This window comes from Pelophylax lessonae (genome assembly GCF_965119305.1).
Source record: "Pelophylax lessonae genome assembly, chromosome: 8".
Taxonomy (NCBI): Eukaryota; Metazoa; Chordata; class Amphibia; order Anura; family Ranidae; genus Pelophylax; species Pelophylax lessonae.
Genome location: NC_138775.1, coordinates 143,605,838 through 143,630,935, shown reverse-complemented (window position 1 = coordinate 143,630,935; position 25,098 = coordinate 143,605,838). Strand labels below are relative to the sequence as shown.

Sequence of the window (25,098 nt, the reverse complement as noted above, 5' to 3'; positions counted from 1 at the left end):
TTGAGCCAACCATTGCCAAAATTCTCATCAGTGGGTCCACCTCTGCAAAGAAGTCTGAATTTTTAGAGCTAAAATGGTTTAAAGCAATAAAATAAAATGACAAAATCAGCAAACATACTATAAGACTACTACTATTATTGGTTGAGCCAGATGGATTTCTGTCTTTTTTCAACCTAACTATGTAACTATGTAAGATACAAAGCTTATGTGACCTAAAAGGATAAACTTACTGTAAAAGTAACAGCAGCAATGCTCTCAAAACAAGTCTACCGCTATTTATCCTAAAGATCCACAGCATTATATCACAACAACCAGATCTCTGCACTGGCCATTGAGGATTAAACATATATTCAAATTGATGCCACACTGTTTGAGGTGTCAGGTGTGCAGCAATATAGCAGCTCTAATGTATGTAAATTATCCTAATGGCTTTGCTCTATACCAGCAGTGCATTTTACCAAAAAGAGAATTGTATCTTGCAATGAAACAGCATCCATAATATGATGAAACACAATCATTGAACACGCTGCAGCTGTACAGTTTAGTAATATAGCTGCACTATGTCAAAAAATACCAACTGTGTTTCACCAGTCCAGTACTGCTATTTCACTATACACCTGCCTACAGTATTATTTGACATAACATTTGAAAAGCTTTTTTATTATTTGACATATTACTAATAAATAGCTATATTGCAGTCTGCTGCTTTTAACTTTCAGAATTTTCCCCTACAGTGTGTTCACATTTCCAAGCTTTTCATTGATAACTATTCTTCCCTCGATTGCATAAATGATCATTCAGTGTGATTATTTTGGAAACACGGTCAGTGGTGGAACGGAGTGAGCAAAAGGACTAATTCAAGTCCTAATAATAGAACTGATAGATTGTTGTACATCAGCTCTAATCAGCAAGTGTGCCAGAACAGACCTGCAACATTGCATGCATGACCAGGGTGAAGGTCCTGGTTTAGACCCTATTCACATTTAGGCAATATGGATTTGAAGGCAAAATTGCAACAATTTTAGCCATGATTTCAAATCACGGCAAAAATGTGCAGAGCACGTTTGGGTGCCATTCAGGATGCGCATAAAAAAAAGCAGTGCCATTCTGATGCAATTGTTGCACAAGAATTACGGCAAAATCAGCTTGTACAATCATGTCTGGCCCATGGCCAAAATTGGGTCTCTAAACTTCTTTGGCGTGACAAATGGATACAGGGCAGCCTATTCAAGTGAATAGGCTGCCATATGCACAACATGCATTTCCGTGGGTGAATCGCACCTTTTAAATTGCTAGCAGGAATGCGTGTTCCCGCTAAGCGATGCGTGAACGGGATCTTACAGAATATCAGTAAACATAGAGTTTAGTTCTGCTTTAAGGACTATTGCATACTGACTATTTACTCAGCTCCCCCAAATGCCTTTTTCTCTTGGCAGGCAAAGCTGCTTAAAAAAAAAAAAAAAAAAAAAACGTAGTAAAAACCACACATTGCACACCCATTTATGCGCATTCGCACGTGGGTATGAGCTCTCATATTAATATATTCTGGCCATAAGAATGCATTAACACATGAACGTGCCTAAACGTGTCTAGCGTTTAATCTGCTGAAAAGCTCCTCTCCTGAACATGCTGGTGGTTTTATTTTTTCTGCTTGCTCCTCTTCTAATAAGCCTGCAAATGCCTATGTGTGTATGGGCACATTGACTAATATAGAGGTGCATTAACAGGCAGAAAAGAAACCCGCTAAAAGTCTATACAAGTAGCGTTTCTTTTTTTAAAGTCCAGTGTGCATACAGTGGGTACGGAAAGTATTCAGACCCCCTTAAATTTTTCACTTTTTGTTATATTGCAGCCATTTGCTAAAATCATTTAGGTTCATTCTTCTTCCTCATGAATGTACACATAGCACCCCATACTGACAGAAAAACACAGAATTGTTGACATTGTTGCAGATTTATTAAAAAAGAAAAACTGAAATATCACATGGTCCTAAGTATTCAGACCCTTTGCTGTGACACTCATATATTTAACTCAGGTGCTTTCCATTTCTTCTGATCATCCTTGAGATGGTTCTACACCTTCATTTGAGTCCAGCTGTGTTTGATTATACTGATTGGACTTGATTAGGAAAGCCACACACCGGTCTATATAAGACCTTCCAGATCACAATGCATGTCAGAGCAAATGAGAATCATGAGGTCAAAGGAACTGCCTGAAGAGCTCAGAGACAGAATTGTGGCAAGGCACAGATCTGGCCAAGGTTACAAAAAGATTTCTGCTGCACTTAAGGTTCCTAAGAGCACAGTGGCCTCCATAATCCTCAAATGGAAGACGTTTGGGATGACCAGAACCCTTCCTAGAGCTGGCCGTCCGGCCAAACTGAGCTATCGGGGGAGAAGAGCCTTGGTGAGAGAGGTAAAGAAGAACCCAAAGATCACTGTGGCTGAGCTCCAGAGATGCAGTCAGGAGATGGGCGAAAGTTGTAGAAAGTCAACCATCACTGCAGCCCTCCACCAGTCGGGGCTTTATGGCAGAGTGGCCCGACGGAAGCCTCTCCACAGTGTAAGACACATGAAAGCCCGCATGGAGTTTGCTAAAAAAAACACCTGAAGGACTCCAAGATGGTGAGAAATAAGATTCTCTGGTCTGATGAGACCAAAATAGAACTTTTTGGGCTTAATTCTAAGCGGTATGTGTGGAGAAAACCAGGCACTGCTCATCACCTGTCCAATACAGTCCCAACAGTGAAGCATGGTGGTGGCAGCATCATGCTGTGGGGGTGTTTTTCAGCTGCAGGGATAGGACGACTGGTTGCAATCGAGGGAAAGATTAATGCGGCCAAGTACAGGGATATCCTGGACAAAAACCTTCTCCAGAGTGCTCTGGACCTCAGACTGGGCCGAAGGTTTACCTTCCAACAAGACAATGACCCTAAGCACACAGCTAAAATAACGAAGGAGTGGCTTCACAACAACTCCGTGACTGTTCTTGAATGGCCCAGCCAGAGCCCTGACTTAAACCCAATTGAGCATCTCTGGAGAGACCTAAAAATGGCTGTCCACCATCCAACCTGACAGAACTGGAGAGGATCTGCAAGGAGGAAGGGCAGAGGATCCCCAAATCCTGGTGTGAAAGACTTGTTGCATCTTTCCCAAAAAGACTCCTGGCTGTATTAGATCAAAAGGGGGCTTCTACTAAATACTGAGCAAAGGGTCTGAATACTTAGGACCATGTGATATTTCAGTTTTTCTTTTTTAATAAATCTGCAACAATGTCAACAATTCTGTGTTTTTCTGTCAGTATGGGGTGCTATGTGTACATTCATGAGGAAGAAGAATGAACCTAAATGATTTTAGCAAATGGCTGAAATATAACAAAGAGTGAAAAATTTAAGGGGGTCTGAATACTTTCCGTACCCACTGTAAGCACAAAATCATAACAAAGTTACTGCCAAATAAACAGGCCCGTAGCAGAAATGTAAAAACTTTTACAGTCGATAAGGGGTATACAGAAGTGACAACTAAAGTGGTTTTAATGGTAAAAAGTTTTTTTTTTTTTTTAAGTAACAAATATGTTATACTTTCCCGTAGTGATGAGCCGAACACCCCCCTGTTCGGTTCGCACAGAACATCTCGAACAGGGAAAATGTTTTTGCGAACATGCAAACTCAATTAAAGTCTATGGGACACGAACATGAAAAATCAAAAGTCCTAATTTTAAAGGCTTAAATGCAAGTTATTGGCCCAAAAAAGTGAATGGGGACCCGGGTTCTGCCCTGGGTGACATGAATCAAAGCAAACATTTTTTTTTTTTAAACAATCGTTTTTACAGGAGCAGTGATTTTAATAAAGTAAAGCTTAAAGTAAAACAATAAAAATGAAAATTTCCTTTAAATATCATGCCTGAGGGGCCCCCCTTAATGTGCCTGTAAAGTGACGCATTTGTGCAATGTTTCTAGCCTGCTGCAGCAATACTGACATTTCTAAAGGAAAAAATGTAATTTACACTTGCTCGCAGCTGTAATGTATTGTCGGCTCCCGGCAATACAGGTAAAAAAAAAAATGAGAAAAAAAAAAAAACGGCATGGGGTCTCCCCCCAAATCCATACCAGGCCCCTCGGGTCTGGTATGGATTTTAAGGGGAACCCCGCTCCAAAATTAAGAAAGAAAACGGTGTGAAAAATCCATACCAGACCCTTATCTGAGCACACAGCCTGGCTGCCCAGAATGGGGGTGGGGGCGAGCAAGCGCCCCCCCCTCCTGAACCATACCAGGCCACATGCCCTCAAGATGGGGTGGGGGGGTGCTTTGGGGCAGGGGTGGGCTCTTGCATGACTGACGTCAGTAATTTATTCACTGCACCTGAGCAGTGCATTGTGGGGTGGCTGGTGACGTCAGGTCACTATATAAGAGCTGTCAAAATCAAAACCGCTCATTCCGCGGGAAGCGTACGGGGAAGCAGCAGCCCCCCCCAAAAGCACCCACTCCCCCCCATGTTGAGGGCATGTGGCCTGGTATGGTTCGGGGGGGGGGCGCTCGCTCGCCCCCACCCCCATCCTGGCCAGCTAAGCTGTGTGCTAGGATAAGGGTCTAGTATGGATTTTAGGGGGAACCCCACGCCACTTTTTTTTATAGCTAGCAATACTGACATAAACTGAAGTGCCTATATATATATATATATATATATATATATATATATATATATATCTATATAAATAACTTTGTGGTATACACTGCACTATTTGATCTCAACAAACTGTAAAAAGCATAAATATCTCTTCCTGCTAGCAATGTATTATTAATTATAAAATTCCACTTATAAATCACCTGCTGGCCAAGGGATTCAATCTCACAACCATCGCAATTGCAGGCCTGGTATTCTACCAGATACGCCACCAGTCAAGTACGCTTAGGATGAATACACTATCCCTGCCTAACTAGCTAACTCCTATCTCACCCTACACACAGTGGATGTGATAAAAGTTAGGGAGAGTGTGTTCAGCTTAAGCAGGCTTAAAGGTGGCATAGGTGGTAGAATACCAGGCTTGCAATGATGATAGCTGTGAGTTTGAGTCCCCCTGCCAGCCAGTGATTTATTTATTGGAATTCAGAAGTCAGAGAGTTCATGACAATGCAGGAACTCGAAGTTCCTGCGAAGAAGCCCATTTGTTCACCATTCGATGAACGAGCGAACAGCCAATGTTCGAGTCAAACTTACGTTTACTTTATGACTCGAACTCCAAGCTCATCCCTACTTTCCCGCTCCGTGCAATGGTTTTGCACAGAACAGCCCATTCCTCCTGTTCTCCAGTTCCCCACCAGTGCTTCTGGCTTCTCCCCCCTGCTGAGTGCCAACATAGCAAGCTACTTGCTATAGGGGCACGCATGAGTGCTTGCTCCTGAGCCGACTCTGTGTCCACTGAAACAGAGCGTGCAGACAGTCCTGCCCCCCCCCGGGTGTGACTGACAGCAGCAGGAGCCAATGGTTCCCAACTCTGTCCAATGAGGAGAGAGAGAGCTGCTCCTCTCACGCATATCGCTGGATCGAGATCGGGCTCAGGTAAGTATAAGGTGGAGGGGGGAGCTGCTTGCAAAAGGTTGTTCACCTTAATGCAAAGAATGCATTAGGCAAACCGGTGGCCATATAACAGACATAATAGAGACATTTTCTTTGTTTAGTTTGCACCATCAGGTGACTGCATGTACTTTGTAAAATGTGGCAGAATGCCCTGAACCCCAGAAAAGTGGAATGTCCTGATGAGAAAAAGGTGGCCAGCTTCCAAAGTTTCCAACTTTAGCCTACTCCCTGTCGACTCATTATTGGCCTATCACTATCCTGCTCACCTTAACAACCAGTAGAAATGCAAGGTAGGATACGGGCAACCAGAGGTGCTAGTCACGGTCTCTTCCTTGGGGTGCCCCACTTTTCTAGGGTCCAGGTGAATTTGCAACATACCAGATATCTTATGGCAAGCACCTGAAGGTGCCAAACAGGCAATGTAAACATCTGTAAAATATTCACTTTTAATTTTTTTACATGAAACTACAGAGTGTTTAGAAAAGAATTAACAAATAAGAGCATGCTACAGTTTTTAAATCAGGGATTGGCTCTGATCATAAATAACAAGGAACTCAGTTGACTCACCTTCACATATTAACTGAGCATTCCGTTTATTTGCAGCAAGATTTATGCAGAAAGAAATCAGCTCAAGATCAATGCGCTCATCTGAACATTCAAACAGCATCTTCATTAACTAAAAATGGAATAAAATATTTTTTGAGTGATTGAGTATATATTTATTACAAAAATAATTGTGTTTTATTTTTAATTTTATTTAAAACGGTTAGATAAAAAAAAGTACTCTGATGTAAGAATGACTATATGAGACATTTCTTCCACTACATTTACATTTTCTGCGAATAATTGGTTATCTTAGAGCAAGCAGAAATACAATAGCATTATCCTGCAACCTCTCTAAAGTGTGAGCTAGGAACGAGAGCATTTCTTAAAACAGCAAATTTTCATACAATACATTGTTGACATTGTCTGGTATTTTTAATATTAATAAGCAGTTTATTATTAAAGAATCATCATAAGAACAAATTAAGCTTGTTAACCCCTACCAAGGGATTCTGCACACATAGTACCTGTCCCCATCAAAATATGTGCATGGGTTGCTGAGCTGTGTTGTTGAATAGCTAGCTAAGTCTACCAAACCAGTTATCCAACAACACTGGTAAACGGAGACAAGTTTCTCAGTGATGGCTCAGGATAAGAGGGTACATGACAGGCAGTGCACGGCCCTGAACCCCTCCTTCTAAGAGGTTAGACAGAACATTGTTCTGCTGTGCTGTGTCCCCATCTATACTCTTTAGTGTACACAGAGTCTGGAGATGCAGCCTGCTATTCAGAGGATCGGAGAGAGTTGAAACAATCAGCTTAAAGTGATACTAAAAACACACTGTTTAATTTACATTGTCCCTACTATTCCTGTATGTGGATGATGGCACTGTAATTATTTTAATAGAAAAGAAAAAAACATTTAAGTACCTTTTTCCTAATATACAGGTGTCACATGACCCAGATCTTTCCCAGCCTGTCTGCAGGGAAACATAAGCACAAGGAGCTTCAAGTCCTCTGCTGCTGGTAACATGTTTAAAATAAAAAGCAGCCTTTGAAATACAGAGTATAAATTTAAATAATATCAATAACAGGTTTTAAATTCGCATACAAATATATATTTGAAATCAAATCTTTATTTTTTTGTGGAAATAACATGGTGTGGGCATATTTCTGCAAGTCACAGGCTGTGTCATGCCCCTCCAGTCTGTGTCTTAGAATAAGGAGGTGAAGCCACCATTAATCTACATGTAATATCCCACCCCCATTGTGTTTAGCTGCTTAGTGGGCATGGAGAAGGGGGAGGGAGAGAGTGGGCTTTCATTTACCACTGTGTATACACCCACATGTGTGACTCTATAGTCACATGGGCTGCTCCGATATGATAGGAAGGAAATGCTCAGCATAGAAACTTACTGAAAACTGAGCATGTGCAGAGCTGGCAACACAGCTGCAAAATCCTTAGCTGAATTGGGGACATGAAAGAGGGTGGAGATAGAGAACAGCAGGATCAACCAGGTTTTTTGTAGAATACATAAAACAAATCTCAATGACTGAGTGCATATGAACAGCATGTAATACAGCATTTACTGATAGTTTTTTATGATGTGAGTTTAGTGACACTTTAGGTTGTGAATGATTACAGCTGGAGAAAATTGCTTTAGTTCACAAAAATACAAGCTGAAAACAGCACAAGACAGGTACTACACTAGAATGTGCAGACAAGCATAGTAGCTGTGTATGCTATTGCCAGCTTGTGTTTTTGTGAATAAAAGCCCTTTCTTTACCTGCAGTCATTCACAACACAAGCTAACTGTTTCACTTTCTGCATTCACCTGAATAGCAGCCTGCAGGTCCAGACTTTGTGTGTACTGACCAGGAGATTTGAGAAGACATAGCGCTGTAGAAAAATGAGGGGATGAGACCAGCGCTGGCTGTAATGCCCCCTAGTGGAAAGTCAATATTTTTAAGCTTCAAGAGGGGTGGAGCTACAGCCAGCAATGACAGAAAATAAATATTTTATTTAACTTCCACTCCTCAGATTTTAACTGTGGACAAATGCTATGTGAACAATGATCCATGGGGAACTTTTTTCTTCTGGTGATAGTTCTTGTTTAATGAGATAATGAGAAACAGATGTGTAGAAAGCCAGACCCCAAGCATAGCAGAGATTAATTAGACAAAAACCTTGCATTCAGTAATCACAAATTTGAGTCATTCAAGTTAGTATCTGTTTAAATAAAGTCTCCAATTTAAATGGATCCATTACTTTACTAAACATCCATTAGCCACACTGGAGTGGGTCCCAAATTAGACCATCCTGCACCTCCTAGAAAAGCATAACAACCTAACTACAACTAGGGTCAACACAACAGTTTTCATGTATATGACAAAGATCAGCAATCTGAAGGTTGGTTGTTTCTTGTTTTTGACCAGTGTCTCAAAATTTTCATTGCCACTCGATCATCATTTTTGGAGTACAAGGAGTGCCAAGCCCCAAGCTTGGTGCTCTCATTTCTTTTCTCTATACAAGCTGATTATTACCTAGTAGACCTAGTTCAGGAGCCACCAGGAAGTAAAGAACTGCCACACATTAACAATCATTTGATTTATTCAGAACCTCTACTAAGCTTAGTCTACTATCCGTATTCCAAAACTGAAACAATTAACCTTTATAAATAAGGAAGTCAATGATGGCAGCCTACATATTTTTCTTGTTACAGGTTTCCTTTCAGTTTACTCCATGTTTCCATGTCTACTCTTGTGAAAAATATTGTATTGTCATTTGCAGTTTACACGTCCTACAAACCTTCGGTATATTATATCCCTAATTTCACATTTCTATATTTACCTCTACATTCACATACATGATGGCGGCAGAGGCTGGGACAACTTATAATACTGCCAGGGGTGTTGTTCACAATAAAAAAAAAAAAAAATACATATCTTTGCAATGTTGCAACTTGCTACAGGGTATATACAGTATACTACGATTACATGCTTTAACTACAAACATTTATCCACATACAATATATTCTGAGACAGTGGTTCTTTAAAGAGAAACCCCACTTTCATGGGGAATAAAATAGCAAATAAGGAAAAAATAATATAGCGTATACAACTGCAACTCGTCAAGTCAAATTGTAATTGAATGTTATTAAAAATTACCTTTCCTTTTCAACCTGCAGCTCTGTAATTTTCTGAAAATGCAATACAATATGGCTACCTGGAGATGTTCTGTACACAGAATGTGTACAGAACGCCCCACGGAAACATCAACATAATTTCCTGCTTGTGTGATTGGTTCACTAATTTTCCCAGAAGTCTGCCCTAAGAGTCAAGTCAGATTTCAGGCATCCCCTGCAACAAAAATGTCATTTTTGGTGAGATACTTCCAGTAGGAAACCACATCTAAAAGGATGCAGGCCCAGAAGCTTTCCTCATTAGAGCCCTGTAGGTGCACAGCTGGTTGATAATTAAGAAACCACTCCCATTAGACTCCCACATGGATACAGACAAACACACAGGGATTTCTTCAGCATAACAAAAGGTAGGAATCTGCAACAACGTTTGTTAAAATCCTTTTAATGCACATAGATCACCCAGAGGGGAATGTTTTTTTTTCTCAACAAAAGAGGCGTTATGCTTTAAACCTATTTTTTTAACATCTTTCTTTAAAAAAATTAGACCACATTCACACAGGGCGTACTACAGCATACGACTGTGTGAGGGCCATTTTTACCTGCACGAGGATCCACAAGTGTTCCATGCATCCCTGTGCAGGCAGTCCCAATTATGTCAATTGGGGTGCAGCGGCTGCACAAACAGGTGTGGCTGCACAACCCAACTATCTGACCTCTTTACATTTTTTAAACTCTATTTGATAAAACGAGATAGATCTTTCATATAGTCTCCAATTTGAGCCCAAGAGATAAGGGGATAGATTCCATAAACCAAATATTGTTTACTTTAGCAAACTAATGGCCTAATGTAAAAGGGTCGTTTTGTGTCCAAGTTCCCATGATGCAGACTTTGGCAGCACTGAACAGATGGATCAACAGGGAATTCTTGTATTTCTTACTAGACAAACCAGTGAGGTGCAGTGGTATTGTTGTCAGGTCACTTTGTGAAGAGACATTTGTTAGTTTGTAGAAAACATCTCAAATGAGACTAATAGATAGAAAGGAAGGTACCTGACCCAAAAATATTTGGACCAAGGTTCACATTTACAGGACCAACAGCAGCTGTCAGTTTAAGGGTGCTGATAGTGTGCAAACAATATATGTGCTAAGTTAATACTTCTATCACACTGTTGCTGAGTAAATTATAGATTCCTACAGAGAAAACACACATTACCAGTCCCTGCGCAGATCCTGGAGATTGATTCTCAAGCTGGGGAATCTTGTAATATGGCCTGTGGTGAAACACATGAATGAAGCGTGGCAGCTCTCCTAACCCTCCATGGGATATGAGGCAAAGCAGCTGTACAAAAAATAAAGGAACAGAGCGCACACCGCCCTAGTGTAACACCATTTATTTGAAGTTAATAGAAGCCATAAAAACAGGTACTCACAAACAGATAGGAAGTCATGCATGGAAATAAATATCCCCCGATGATGTTTACAGGGCTCTCTCCTCCTAGCCTCGGCGGCTCAGCTGTTCGTCCTGCACTAGTCAGTGAGTATCGTACGGCTAAGCCAACCGCCTCGGATTACTCAAGGAGACTCGATGTGGTGAGCCTGCGCACGGTCCAGCCGCCGCCGCACACCCTCCAAGAGCCGGATGCTATAGCCGCTCAGAGAAACTGACAATGCGGTTAAGCAGAGGGAGACTCCCCGATCGGGACCCAGAGCATGATTTGCATGGGGTTGCTAAGGACAACGTTTCGGAGGCGTAGCCTCCTTCTTCAGATCTCAGGTTGAGATCTGAAGAAGGAGGCTACGCCTCCGAAACGTTGTCCTTAGCAACCCCATGCAAGTCATGCTCTGGGTCCCGATCGGGGAGTCTCCCTCTGCTTAACCGCATTGTCAGTTTCTCTGAGCGGCTATAGCATCCGGCTCTTGGAGGGTGTGCGGCGGCGGCTGGACCGTGCGCAGGCTCACCACATCGAGTCTCCTTGAGTAATCCGAGGCGGTTGGCTTAGCCGTACGATACTCACTGACTAGTGCAGGACGAACAGCTGAGCCGCCGAGGCTAGGAGGAGAGAGCCCTGTAAACATCATCGGGGGATATTTATTTCCATGCATGACTTCCTATCTGTTTGTGAGTACCTGTTTTTATGGCTTCTATTAACTTCAAATAAATGGTGTTACACTAGGGCGGTGTGCGCTCTGTTCCTTTATTTTTTGTATAGATTCCTACAGATACTGTACATCTCCTTCACATTTCTGGATGGAAGAGAAATCTGGAAGCCCATATGGGAAACATTCCATTGGCGTAAGCCTTTGCAAAGATCTTATTTTTTTTATTAGGGGCCTAATAAACACAGGGAAGGGAGAGGTTTAAAAAATGTCTGAGACAAGTCCTATCTCAAGTAGAGCATCTCCTATAGCAGATTTTTTCAGAAATTTCAGTAGGTGGCAAAAGCCAACAGGAGTAGTAATCGGAGTCGTTTATTTGGGCATAACAAAGGCAGGCAAATAAGACTCAAGAGGTCAAGCTTCTTCCTGGATCAGCATCTTAGGTAGATTTACTGTTCACGGACACCTAGGGAGGACACTGGGTTCTGAGTGGTTTTGGTGATAATTATTGCATGTTTTTGGTAAACTGCTAACCCCCAAATAGGATAGGGTCTACCCTTAGACAGTTAAATAGGTTAGAAATCTGGTAAGATGATGGAGATTACTGAGTTGACTAGTCTTTCTAATGATCACATGCAAAGGATGGCCCCTCTTTTTGTCAACTACAATCACGTGGTACTAAAGCTAAAATGTTTTTTACCTTAAAACGGAACTATACTCACTTTGGCTCCAGCAATGCAGCATTCCCGAGTTCCCCACCCAGCCTCTGACATCTTTGGGCTTCCAGGTTTAATTCGTCTGCCACTTTCATTGGCCAGGCGTAGATGTTCAGTCAGTTAAGCCACTGGCTCCTGCTGCTGTTGGAGCGGAGGGCAGGGCTGAGCAGCAGTGTGTGTATCAATGGATGCACACAGCCTGGCTTGGGAGTGAGCCCGCAGGTGCACCCCCATAAGAAGCGGCTTTCTATTGGGGGAGCACTGAGAAGAGAAGGAGCCTAGAGCTCCAGCGGGGGACCCAGAAGAGGAGGTTCAGGGCTGTTCTTTGCAATACCATTTCACAGAGCATGTAAATAAAATATAACTTGAGACTTTACAATCACTTTAAAGATTATCCAGTAGAAGCTTTAATGTTCTTTACTGGTTTTAAGGTTATTTTGAAAAGGGCAGACAAAAGCTGAATTGCTGCTCCAACAAAGGCAAATATATAAGTATCATATGGCACTTCTGTGGGAGCAATCAGTCTTTTCAGCACATGATGTTGGCCTACTGTGTGGGTAAATGGTATCTTTGCTGTCCCCAGGACTGCTCTTCCAGAGAGCAGAAGCATGCTCCATAGGTAACATAAAAAGGAAAGAGGAAGGCGCCTCTAAGTACAGTGTAAACCATTTATTAGCATACAATTAAGAATCACTTACACAATCATTCATGAGAGCAGGCATGAAGGGACATCATACGCTTTATGCTCCAACAAAGGCAAATGGACATTTTTTTTTTTCACAGGCTTTTTACAGAATCTCCTCCTTCAGTTTATAAAGAATTACATGACACAGGACATTTCGAGGCCTATGCCTGTGAGGGTTTCAAGAGCCAAAGAACCTGTAAATCTGGTCTTGGATAAATTCAGAGCTTGTGGCTGCAAGGATATGCCCAACTGTCATGTTGTTTGCTTCTGTATTTATTCGCAGGTAGAACATGGAATTATGTTTTTCGAGACCTCTTTGTCTTGTTCTGCTGGTATTCTAAGGAAGTTTTTGCCAACTCAAGCGTGTCAACCCTGGAGTCTATCTGACTTAAATTACCTGAACCTGCCCAATTTTCTGTGTAGGGCTGATTTGAAAAAGCAGGCCAATGCGTCTAAAGCCCAGGATCATTGTTACAAGGTACTCATGGTAATATTTGTAGGCAGATAGTACAAATCCTGTTTCAGCATTTGATCAGAGGTTTCTCTTACTGCTTTGGTATCCTGTTAAGCTGTGTATCTCATCTACTTCCCTGTTAATGACCTAGATCTGATATTCCTGCCACTCATTTAACTGCAAAATTACTTGACTCTCTTACAACAACTAAACACTGCAGGCATTGATCTCAGTATGTTGAAAAAATGGACCACTTTCTACTGCCGGTAAATTTAAAGATCAACAATCACTGATGTTTTGGAACTTGCACCAAGGGACATTCTTTTTTTTTTTTCTTCTTCTTTTACAACCTTTGGTCCCATAAGTCCAGACCTCTCTGCTATTTATTTTTCTTACACTTTTAGCACAGCACCATATTAACTTTAGTACCTATTGAAATACAGGCTTGGAAGTGTTGGCTGAAAAAGGTCAGCCACTGTAACTATGCTCCTTTTTATGTCAAGTCAGACAATATTTTTTAACTATTATTACATCTGCTTGTAATCCCAACTTATAACATTATCATTCAAATTTTAGTATATAATTTATGTATATATATATAATTTTTATGTAATTTTAACAGTATTTTTCAGAGTAATAGCATTTGTTAATTAGGGATTTCATCAACATTTTTTATTATTTTGTATACAAATTATTACAATATAAAGACTCCAAAAACAAAATGAGCAATTAGCATAAATGTTAGATATATAAAGTAGGCAAAATCCACAGGAACACATTATAAACTTAAAAGTATGTGTATCAAAAGGGTAGATTTGTATTTCAACAGGGACTAGCAAAAGTGTGCCCATTTAACCTAGATCTGGCCAGTAATTAGGCTAATAGTTTCCGAAAAGTAGAAAAGTGGCAGGTAACAAAACATTGAAGACGAAATATAACATGATGCAGAGGTATGAAGTGTGATTGTATGCCAAGGTTAGAGGAGAAGCAGCAGCAACAGTATGAGGTGTGGGGTGTCACGAAGAGGTATGCCAAGTTGACAAGGGTAGGAGACCAGCAAGACAGATTTGGGAGACAAAGCATTAGGGATATTTTGCAGAGGAAAAGAGAGAGTATATAAAGATAATGTGGGGCAGCAGTGAGCAGTGTGGGAGATTTTGTAAGTAAACTTGGATGAAGGCTAGAGAGTAAAAAGAGATGTGTGATAGATAAGACAGGGAAGAAAAGGGAAAATTGGCTGGAGAGTAGAGAGTAATGTGATGAAGAGTTGACCAAGGGAAGAAGAGCATAAAAGGACATGTAAAGGAAGCTGGTAATTTAACTTGGAGAGAGATTTGATTACAGCACACAATCAAGACAAAATTCAGCAACACAAAAAATCCTGTGTTAAAAACAGAAACATCCTGCTTAGATAAAAGTACAGCCAAAGCTCATTTGGCTGTACTTCTTTGGTGGATCACAGGAGTGCAGTTTGTTCTGCACTCCTGTGATCTGTTTTCAGCAGACAGCAGGCTGTCAGCTGACATCACAGATCTGGTCCAGGCTTTGGCAAGATCGCAACAATGAAGTCAGGATCCTCCCACATGCCTGGACCGCCACCTGGCTCAGCCTCTCACGGAGCCGCTAAGAGCCTGAGCTGGCCGCTCCCCCCCCCCCCTCCACAGCCCAGAGATCCAGTGAACGAGGGTTGGAGGCATAGCACACAGTGTTGACTGACAGTGACCAGCTCTCTGCTGAGGAAGCCCTAAAAACCGAGTGATCTGCAGTGTTTGATCACTCAGTTTTCAGTCTTAGAGCCGGCGGGGACAGAAGCAGCATTTGACTGATGCTGCATCCACCTAGGTACGTTTAATCCAAAAAAAAAAAAACATACTTCTCTTTGAATTGTAAATAATTTAATGTAAGGAGGCAGTATTTTAAGTTTTTTATGGTGCATTTATTTTTTTATATTATGCCTAAAAGTGAAACTTTGATTGGCCATGTAAGGCATAAGGCTTATTTAAATAACGATATACTGACCTTCTTTTCTCTAACCCACCAATGTGTTTGGCTTTTAGAAACAAAGAGATATAACCAGAAGTTAGATATGTAATAGGATTCTCTCACCTTCCTACTATGATGCAGCACTAGATGTCTGAGTCATCAATCTCCAGGCCTCACCACTGCCCTGTTGAAGCAGGGAGAGAGACCTTAGCACTTAGCACGGGTATATCTAGAGCATATACAGGTGTTTTTCCTCTTTGCTGCCATGGGCAGATGGACGAGTTGGGGCATAAAGAGAAGACGAGTGTAAACAGCTATTATTTAAAGTGTATGCAAAACTTGTTATAATACCTGGGAAGCTGACCAATATGATTTTTCTTATAATGAAGTGGGGCGGGGGGCTTCTTTAAATGATGGCTCACTTTGTAGACAATCAAATACAACATTTTTGTATTGATATAAAAGCTGTGGCAATGAAGACAGATAGAATTTAACTTTTATCTGCAAATATATTTGTGGTTTTGAAACTGGAATGCCACATTTTTACCAAACCATAAAACAGGATCTAAAAACATTCATAATTTTTACTAACTATAATCTGCAGAAATATCTATAAGGATTTAGTGAAAAAAATTAAATCAAACATTTTATATCAAAAGCAGCAATAATTGCCACCCAGCAGAAAGTATTATCAAATTTGTATTATTTCAGAGGAACTATCTGACATTAAAAGGTCTTGTGGCATTTTTTTTGGATGTAAGCAGGAGCCAGTTCCATACTCAGTATCAGATAACATTGGAGCTGTCCAAAAATCTTTCAGTCTAGACTGTCTGGCACTTGAATCATGTATTACCCAGTAATCAGAGACCTTTAAGTGTCCCCTTTGCTCATATACTTCTTTATTCGCCCCTTAGTTTATGCGCCCCAGTTAAACTGGCATAGTTCATGCAATTAATATGAGTGGAAAGTATAGCTTGAAGTTCAGCGCGCAGCCAACCAACTATGGAAAGCAAAAACATCCATCTGAGTAAGACCCCCCCCCCCTTTTTTTTTTTTTAGAATACCAAACTGACAATCAATCCAACAGCTCACAAGAAGATATCACTAAAACCAACTGTTTCAGTGGTTTAGCAGGTTGTAGACATGTGAAAAACATTACACTTTCAGTCAAACTGCTCAAATACTCTTGCACAATATGTGACTGTAAAACTTACATAAGATATAGAAGGATAGGGATTTGGTAAAAAAAAAAAAAAAACTTGTGTGGGACTGTCTGCCCACTAACAACTAAGTGACTGCTCTGCCGTTGACAGGTTGGTGTCTGCCATCAGTACTTCTCACACCATGGGAAAAAAAACGACTTCACCCCTATTCCAGCATTGGGTTGCACAGCCACCACTCCAGGGCCATCTCGGCCTTGTTCCTCACACACATGGGGTGATTCAAGGTCTGAGCCCATTTGACCCATGCTGTTAGGATGTTGAGATGCAAAAGTCTGGAGTGACACTGAGCATATGGAAATGCCTTGAAGATGACCACCTTCAGGCCCAGCACTTTAATCCTGAAGCAAACAGAGGAGCACTACTGAAACTGTAGCTCCCATACTTTGGACTGGAGGGTCCAAAGCTTTATGTGAGGAAGGAAAATACATGCCAGGGCTGTGTGTAAGTCCAAATACTCCAGTCGATGCAACAGCCCTAATGTAAAAAGGTTGAAATAGTAAACATAAAACAGGGACAGAACAGGGGCAGTAGCATCCTGAGAGTGCAACTTGTGCAATGTAGCAAACAAGACTGCTCTTTGATGGCATGAAGTGTGCAGGGAGCAAGGTGCAGAACTCAAGCTTGTAGCCTCTAGAAACGGTGATTTGAACCCATACATCTGAGATATCCTGAGATCAAACTGCTGCAAAGGCCAATAAATATACTGCCACCTAAAGATGTGGGTGCGTCCCTTCACTGGGAAGAGGGCTTGTTGCCTGCCCTGGTGGGTGGCAAGTCTTCTTCTGAAAAGGAGACTTCTGCTTAAATCACTAGTTCTGTAAGAAACAAAAGCTTACTTAGTTCCAGATATAGATGGCTTTTGCTCCACTTAAGAGGCAAGTGCTCTTCACTCCTATAATCTTTTGAATAAATCTATCAAGAGCATCGCTTAACAGGTGTCTGCTCAAAGGGTATACATTCCTGTTTTTTTCATAAGGGAGCTTCTCTGGCCATTTGAGCTATAACACATGCCTCATGTGTACTGACATAAGGTCCAGGCAAGTGCTATGTCAGAGAGAATCTCATAACTTATATGCAAAGAAGCATAATGCCTCAAAAAGGAGCTCCAAGTGCTGTCTATAAGAATATGCTTAAAGGACACCAGGTTCCTTATCCATGCACTTTGCCCAACCAATAAGGTCAAGCAAACTCCCATGGAAGCAAACATGGGTTGCATTACCTCACCCCGCCCCAAGAAATACGCCTTGAACAGGAACTCAAAACTTTTTATCCGCAGGGTACTCAACTACCTTAACACTATCCACCGAAAATCTGTCTTATTTTTCGGTGGATAGTGACCTGCCCTTTCTTGCAGAAGCTGTCTTCCACTGAATGCTGTTGTGCAAACCCTTTTGGGGTTGGGAACACCTGTGCAGGACAGATGGGCCATGCCTGTGCAGCTGACAAAGAAGATGCACCACCGCAGTAGACCAGGCTGTTCGTGCCAGTTTGCCAGGAACTGGGAGGCTTCTAGACTGCACAAGACCTTACTGTACCATGATGCTCTCTGGAGGTGCAACTCTGACAACGCACTTCTGTACAGCAGGAGAATCCTCAAGATGTGCCCTAGTTCCCACAGCCAGAGGGGGGGGTGGAGACTCAGTACTAGGGATCCTAATGCAGGGCAAACATTCACGTGAAATAAAATAGCTCTGTCTTTACCTCTCCAGTAAGGCATACCTTGCAGGGTCTTTGAGGACTGAGCTCCATCCCTGGAAACCATGGCCCTTGACCTGTATAGCACTCTACTAGCTAACTCACATAATGCAACTGTCTGCCAAGGTGAGTGCTTTCTGTGCGATCCACTGAAAGCAGCAGCTTTCCAGAGCATCAAGGCTCAAAAGCAGGATGCAATCTTGTTAGAAGAATAGCTAGGAAAACTCTCTCAGCAAGTGAGGCAGGTCCATCCCCTATGGACACTAGCAAAAAAAATGTGAGAGAGTTTATGCAGGGTTGAGTTAAGCTTTGTTATTTTCAGTGTCCAATAACAGGGAGAGGTGGTGTATGACCCAATGGTCTAAGAATTAACTCTTTGTATGTCCTATAATGTACGATGTAAGACATTTTGAGATAATGATAAAATATTTTGCCTTAGCGTGATTGTAAAGTCTTATTTTCTTTCTATTAAAATACCAAACATATCATACTTACCTGCTCTGTGCAGTGGTTTTTCACAGGGTAGCCCGGATCCTCCTCTTCTTGGGTCCCTGGCTGAGGCCCCTCCTTCCTTTTGATTGCCCCCACAGCAAGAAACTTGCTATGGGGGCACCCCAGTCCATCTGCAGCTCTGTGTATCCATTCAGACACAGATCCACGGCTCGGCTGATTGGCTGAGTTGGATTGACAGCAGAGGGAGCCACTGACGCCACTGCTGTGTCTCAGCCAATCAGGAAGGAGAGTTTGGGATGGCTGAGGGACTCATGAACATCGCTGGATAGAGTTGGGTTCAGGTAAGTATTAGGGGGGCTGGGGGAAGTGTTCTGATTCTTAGAAGGCGTTAAGATAAAAAAACTTCTGCCTTTATAACCACTTTAAATTCTGTTAATAGAGCTGTAAAGCACACATATTTACCTGCGAGACCTCATATATATGGTGCATTTTCAGCACTGTGACTGCAACAATGAAACTAGCTCACAGAGAATTTTAAAACTTCCAATTTCTTTAAAAAGCAAAATACATAGACCAAAAAGAGTTATACATACCTGGGGAATACAATCTGTGTAGGCAAACATGGATTTACAACGATCATCCATACTTATATGGTAGAGAATACACATCACAATTTGCTTGTAGCTTTCATTATCTACAACAACAATGATAAAAAATACAAAAATAAACCTGCCGTTTTTATTTTTGGTGGACAGAGTTGAAACGAATAGGCTTCATTTACATGGGCGTATAGACAAGTACCTTTGAGCAGAGGGTCATGTTTATACATTATGCAACAGTGTGAATCCACCCTCAAACTTCCCAGGCTCTATCCTGCTGTAAAAACTGGATTTTTGTAAGAACTTACCGTAAAATCCTTTTCTCTGAAGTCCATTGACAGATGCAGCTCTTATGCTTCTTATACCATTGGGTTATGCTGCCCCCTACAGGAGTAGTATTAGGCAGGGAAAAAACAGTTTACCACGCCTACGGGGGCTGTGCCTATAGGCATAACCCCACACACCCTGCTCCAGCATACCAGTTTCGTTGCAAGCAGTGAGATGATGACACAAACCATCCCCATATCAGAGGGGCGGATGCTGCATCTGTCAATGGACTTCAGAGAAAAGGATTTTACGATAAGTTCTTACAAAAATCCAGTTTTCTCTATCGTCCATTGACAGACGCAGCTCTTATGCTTCTTATGCCATTGGGACATTCCAAAGCAGTGTAGGCGTGAGGGATGGGAAGAACACAAACCAAAAGGTTAACGTAAACTCCAAAGGCTAAGCTTAGCCAACTGAGTAATATGAAGCTCAACCAGGAACAACAGGAGCTCATACATGAAAGAAGAAACCCCCTAAAGAGAAACAAAAGAGTCTCTTTTAAACAGCAGCCTGCAAAACCTTGCGGCCAAAGGATGCATTCGAAGATGCCAACAAATTTACCTTGTAGAATTTTGTAAATGTGTCCACAGACGACCAAGTCGCTGCCTTACAAACTTGCACTACTGAGGCCGATTGGCGAAAAGCCCAAGAGGCACTCAGCGCTCTATTAGAATGCGCCTTCACAGGGAAAGGAGGAATCTGACCCTTCAATGAATAATCCTAAACCATTGTCTGGCTTATCATCTGGATATAGTCGCAGCAGACGCAGCCAAACCTTTACGAGATTCTTCAGTAAGGACAAAAAGAGCATCTGATTTCCTAAAATACTCAGTGACCACCAGGTAAACTCTGATCTCCCGAACCACATCCAGAGAGTGCAAAGCAATTTCCTTGGGATGCTTAGGCTTAGGACAGAGTGAAGGCAACAATGTCTTCATTTAGATGGAAATCAGACACCACCTTAAGGAGAAAAGACGGATTAAGTCAGAGTACCACTTAATCTCTGTGGACCACCAAATAAGGTGAATGACAGGACAGCGCCGCCAATTCAAACACTTTGCAGGCAGAAGTAATTGTAAAATTAAAATAAAATAAAATAAAAGTAACCTTCTGGGATAAAGAAAGCAGAGAAATCTCCCTAATGTTCTCAAAAGAAGGCTTTTGAAGAACAGACAAAACCAGATTGAGATCCCACGGAGGCAACGGGGATCTCCTCGGGGGAGGGGTCTACCGAAGAAGTCAACGTAGCTGTACGCTCTGACGTAACGCGTATAGGGGGCGGAGCCTGCACGCCTGCACGCCTGACGCCGACCTTCTTTCGGGTACCGCTACACGCTTAATGCCATACAAGCAGGCACGGCTGAGTGCCTGAAGAATGTGAGTAACACTCATTATCTTTTAATAAAGCCTGCAACAACTTAAAAGCAGAGAGCACTAGATCCTTTCTTTATTATATCTTTACTACATGTCCCGGTGTTCTCCGGAGGTGAGAGGCTGGAGAGATATCCCCTTGGGGTCCTTTGTCTATATACAGGCTAATGCTGGCCCGTTTGGGTCCCATGTTGAGGTGAGAGGCTAATCTTCCTGGTGGAGGGATTTGACACATTGGTGTTTGATAGCATTTCTCACGGGATCAAGGTTCCTTTACCAACACTATGGACACTTGAGCACGGCATTATTTGAACTGTTTATATGGACACCCAGCAATATTAATTTGTGTATATCTGGCGCGTCACTCTTTTGATTTGTCCTCTGTTAACAGGTCCCCTGGGCACAGAGCTTCCCTAGCACTCCACCCCAGCCTGACAGGCTGGCGTCCATGGCGACCACCGTCCATACCAGTGGTAGGAAAGACTTGCCCTGACACAATGCTGGCAAATGGATCCACCAGGATAGAGCAGACCTTGCGAGTCGGCTCAAGCAAGAGTCAGCCCCAGATAATCCAACCTCACTGAAGACGTCAGAGCAGATTTTTTTAAATTGATAGTCCACCCCGAATTCCTGAAGGGTCTGAACTGTAATTGACAGGTCGCCCAACAGAGCCGAGTGAGAGCTTGCTCTCAATAGAGATTTTCCAGATATCCCAGGATCGCAATCCCTTTTTGGCGCAACAAGGCCAATACCGGGCCAGTACCTTGGTAAAGACTCTGGGAGCGGAGGTGAGAGAAACGCCACAAATTGAAAATGCTCCTCTGCCACCGAAAAGCGGAGAAATCACTGGTGTCCCCCGTAGATGGGGATGTGTAGATACATATCTTTGATATCAATGGAGGCCAGAAAATCCCCCTGATTTAAAGACACTACCACAGACCGAATGGATTCCATTCGAAACTTCTGCACCTGCACAAAACGGTTCAGAGCCTTGAGGTCCAGGATTGGATGCACCTTGCACTCTTTCCTGGGCACTGTGAACAGATTTGAATAGAAACCTTGAAAGAGTTCCTGCGGAGGAACGGGCACAATCACTCCTTGAGCAAGGAGATTTTGCACTGCGTCCCGGAAATCCTTCAAACGATCCAGAGACACCTGAGGATTTGACTGAAAGAACCTGTCCGCCAGCCAGGACAGAAATTCGATCTTGTATCCGGAACGAATCAGCTCGTGAACTCATTTGTCTTGAATGAAGGAAGTCCAGGGTTCCAGAAAGAAGCGCAGACGTACCCCCACCCCAGAAACGGATGAGGGTACCCCTTCATGCTGAAGAGGACTTGTCCGCAGAACCGGACTGGCTGGTCTTGGTCTTGCCTGAACATGGCTTTTTAGCCCCTCCAGAAGCCCTGAATGGCTTACCTATTTCTTAGGCCCCTTAAGCACGAAAAAAAAAAAAAAAATGTCTATGAGCGGTGAAAGAAAGCCCCAGCTTAATGCCTTACCTTGGAGGATTGAGGAAGAAGAGTACTCTTCCCACCAGTTAGACCCTTGATCAACTCATCTAGTGAGTCGCCAAATAATCGCTCTCCCAGGAAAGGGAGATCTGTTAAGGCCTAATTGAATGCCGACCAGCTCTTCAGCCACACCATGCGTTTTATGGCAATCGCCACAGCCGACACTTTGGCCACCATGGGAGCAGCATCCAAGGACGTAGCACACAGGAACACCAGGGTCTGGGCCATCTGGTCCATAAGTTCCATCAGTTCCAGGGAAACTAAGTAAGCATCTAGGTTCCCCTTAAAACCCTTTACCCATTCTGTAACCGTCTGTGATACCAAAACAGACACAAAAATCGGTTTCAGGATTGAACCCGCCAACACATGAAGGTGGCGGGAAAGGGATTCCACCCGCCTGTCCGTCGGGTCCATAAACACCAGGGAATCTTTCACAGGGGCTATAGTAGATTTCAAAGCAATAATCACAAACCCGGCGCTCCTGGGATGCCTGTAGGGTGGAGGAATAGAAGTAAGCCTGTGAGGCTCCCCAGCGGTTGTTCTGCTGTTAGCCAACTAATGGCTCAATAAAGAGATTCGCACCCAGGGCAGCCATAGGAAAAAATCCAGTCCAGAAGTCAAAGCAATAATCACAAATCTGGCGCTCCTGGGGTGCCTTTAGGGTGGAGGGATAGAAATAAGCCTGTGAGGCTCCCCAGCGGTTATTCTGCTGCTAGCCAACGAGCATAGGAAAGGTGCTGATATGGACAAAAGTACATGAGGAAGGCAGCGCATGAACCACACCGGGATGCAATGGATAAGGAAGTCAGGTGAACATCCAGTATAAGAAAACAACAAGAGAAGTGGTAATGCACCGACCTTGTGCATTACCACTTAAAAGTTTATTGAAATCAAAGAAGGGTAGCGTACAATATTCTCACAAACTTAGCATATGAACAAGCATATAGGGAATGGGCACCGCTTGCTTCCAGGACACTTCTCTACTGCTGGATAGCGTGATGGCGTCCTCACAACCTGATGTGGCTTACGCGTTTCGAGGGAGGACCCTCTTCCTCAGAGCCATAATCGCCACTGAACATCCAGTATAGAAAGGGTTAACAGTTTATTGGTATTGATACATAAAATGCTTACATCCCCCTGGGCTGGAGTGGACAAGGGCACCTGGCAGCAAGCAACACGAGTGCGAGGAGATCAGTCTCCCAGGACTGCTGAGCAGTGTGTGCACAAAGCCGGAAACCAGCCGGTGTGAGGATGAAAGGACTCTGTTGTAGTTCCGTAGCTGTGACATCAGCTGGACAGGCGCCACTTGCGGGGAAAAACCTTGACTTGATGTAGTCATGGCAACCATATAGCTTGTGTTCCACCCTGGTTCCTGGTATTTCCCCGCAAATGGCGCCTGTCCGGCTGATATCACCGCTACGGAACTACAGCAGAGTCCTATTATCCTCGCGCCGGCTGGTTTCCGGCTTTGTGCACACACTGCTCAGCAGTCTTAGGAGACTGACCTCCTCGCACTTGCTTGCTGCCAGGTGCCCTTGTCCACTCCAGCCCAGGAGGATGTAAGCATTTTATGTACTTTGTTTTTTGGTTATCAATACCAATAAACTGTTAACCCTTTCTATACTGGATGTTCACCTGACTTCCTTATCCATTGCATCCCAGTGTGGTTCATGTGCTGCCTTCCTCATGTACTTTTGGCTATAGTAGATTTGTTCAACCTGGATACAGGATGATCCACCTTAGGCGGTACCGTCCAACGGTTTGAAACCGTCCCAGCAAAGGGATAAATGAAGTTTAAAGCACTTAGGCACTACTAGCACGTGCTTGATGCACCGCCATTGTTCATTAACAATATCATGAAAATTCTCGAGACAAGGGAAGACCTTGCCCGGTTTTTGGGTTTTGCAGGAGCCAAAGGACACCCGTGTCCCTGCCGGTGTGGGCTCATCTGCCATTTTTAAAGTTTCCCTTACTAAAACAATCAGGGCTTCCACAAAAGTGCATTCCAGCACTGCAGCTGAAGAGGACAGGTCCTCTTCACCATCCGATTGCGAGGACAGCGATCCCTCAGGGAGGGGGACATCTGTGGTGACCATATCAGCCTCTGAATCAGAGGACGCCATTGATGACGGTGAAGACACCGGCCATTTTCGGCTATTACCTTTTTTATCACAAAATCGACCTTGGTCGCCAGGCTTTCCAGTGGTGCTGAAATTGCGGCCAGTGACTGCAATACGAAAGGTCCAGTAGTCGCACTAAGGGGGTCTGAGGGTGAAACCACTGCCTGGGACTCCATAATTAGTTCAAAAGAAAACAGGTGTACTGTCTCTTTAAGAGCGCTGAGCGCGGTCCCCACCGCGATCACCGCAGTATGTGGAGTCCCTTTTAAATATATGCAGATAGCAGAGTGTGCAGGGATATGCCCACAGAGACCCCAGTACTTGACCACCTCACTGAGAAACCTCCAGAGCCGATCTGTGCAGCAGGAGAGTGAAAGTCACAGGATATGACATCAGCCTGGATAGAACGTGAAAGGTCATGCTGCCTGTTTAGCTCCATAGAGCTACACAAAAATGGCTGCCAATGCAAGTCTATTTGGAGAAATTCACCTATGCCCACAATAAAGATGGCAGCCCCCACGGCATGTCATGCGGTCAGGGGACCCCAAATCGGAGGCCACAAAGGATATACAACAAGATCCAGCAGGAAATGGAACCA

General features: G+C 43.1%; 1 protein-coding gene across 2 annotated transcripts in view; it reads right to left on the bottom strand.

The window, feature by feature from the left end:
* KIFAP3 (kinesin associated protein 3) overlaps positions 1-25,098 on the bottom strand; it is a 161,879-nt gene that overhangs the window by 53,660 nt on the left and 83,121 nt on the right. For both annotated transcript variants that reach the window (XM_082265121.1, XM_082265122.1), the window contains exons 11-12: positions 19,163-19,263; positions 6,145-6,253 (exon numbers count right to left, since the gene is read on the bottom strand). In XM_082265121.1, the coding sequence (XP_082121247.1) occupies positions 6,145-6,253; positions 19,163-19,263 (210 nt within the window). The remainder of the gene's footprint in view (positions 1-6,144; positions 6,254-19,162; positions 19,264-25,098) is intronic.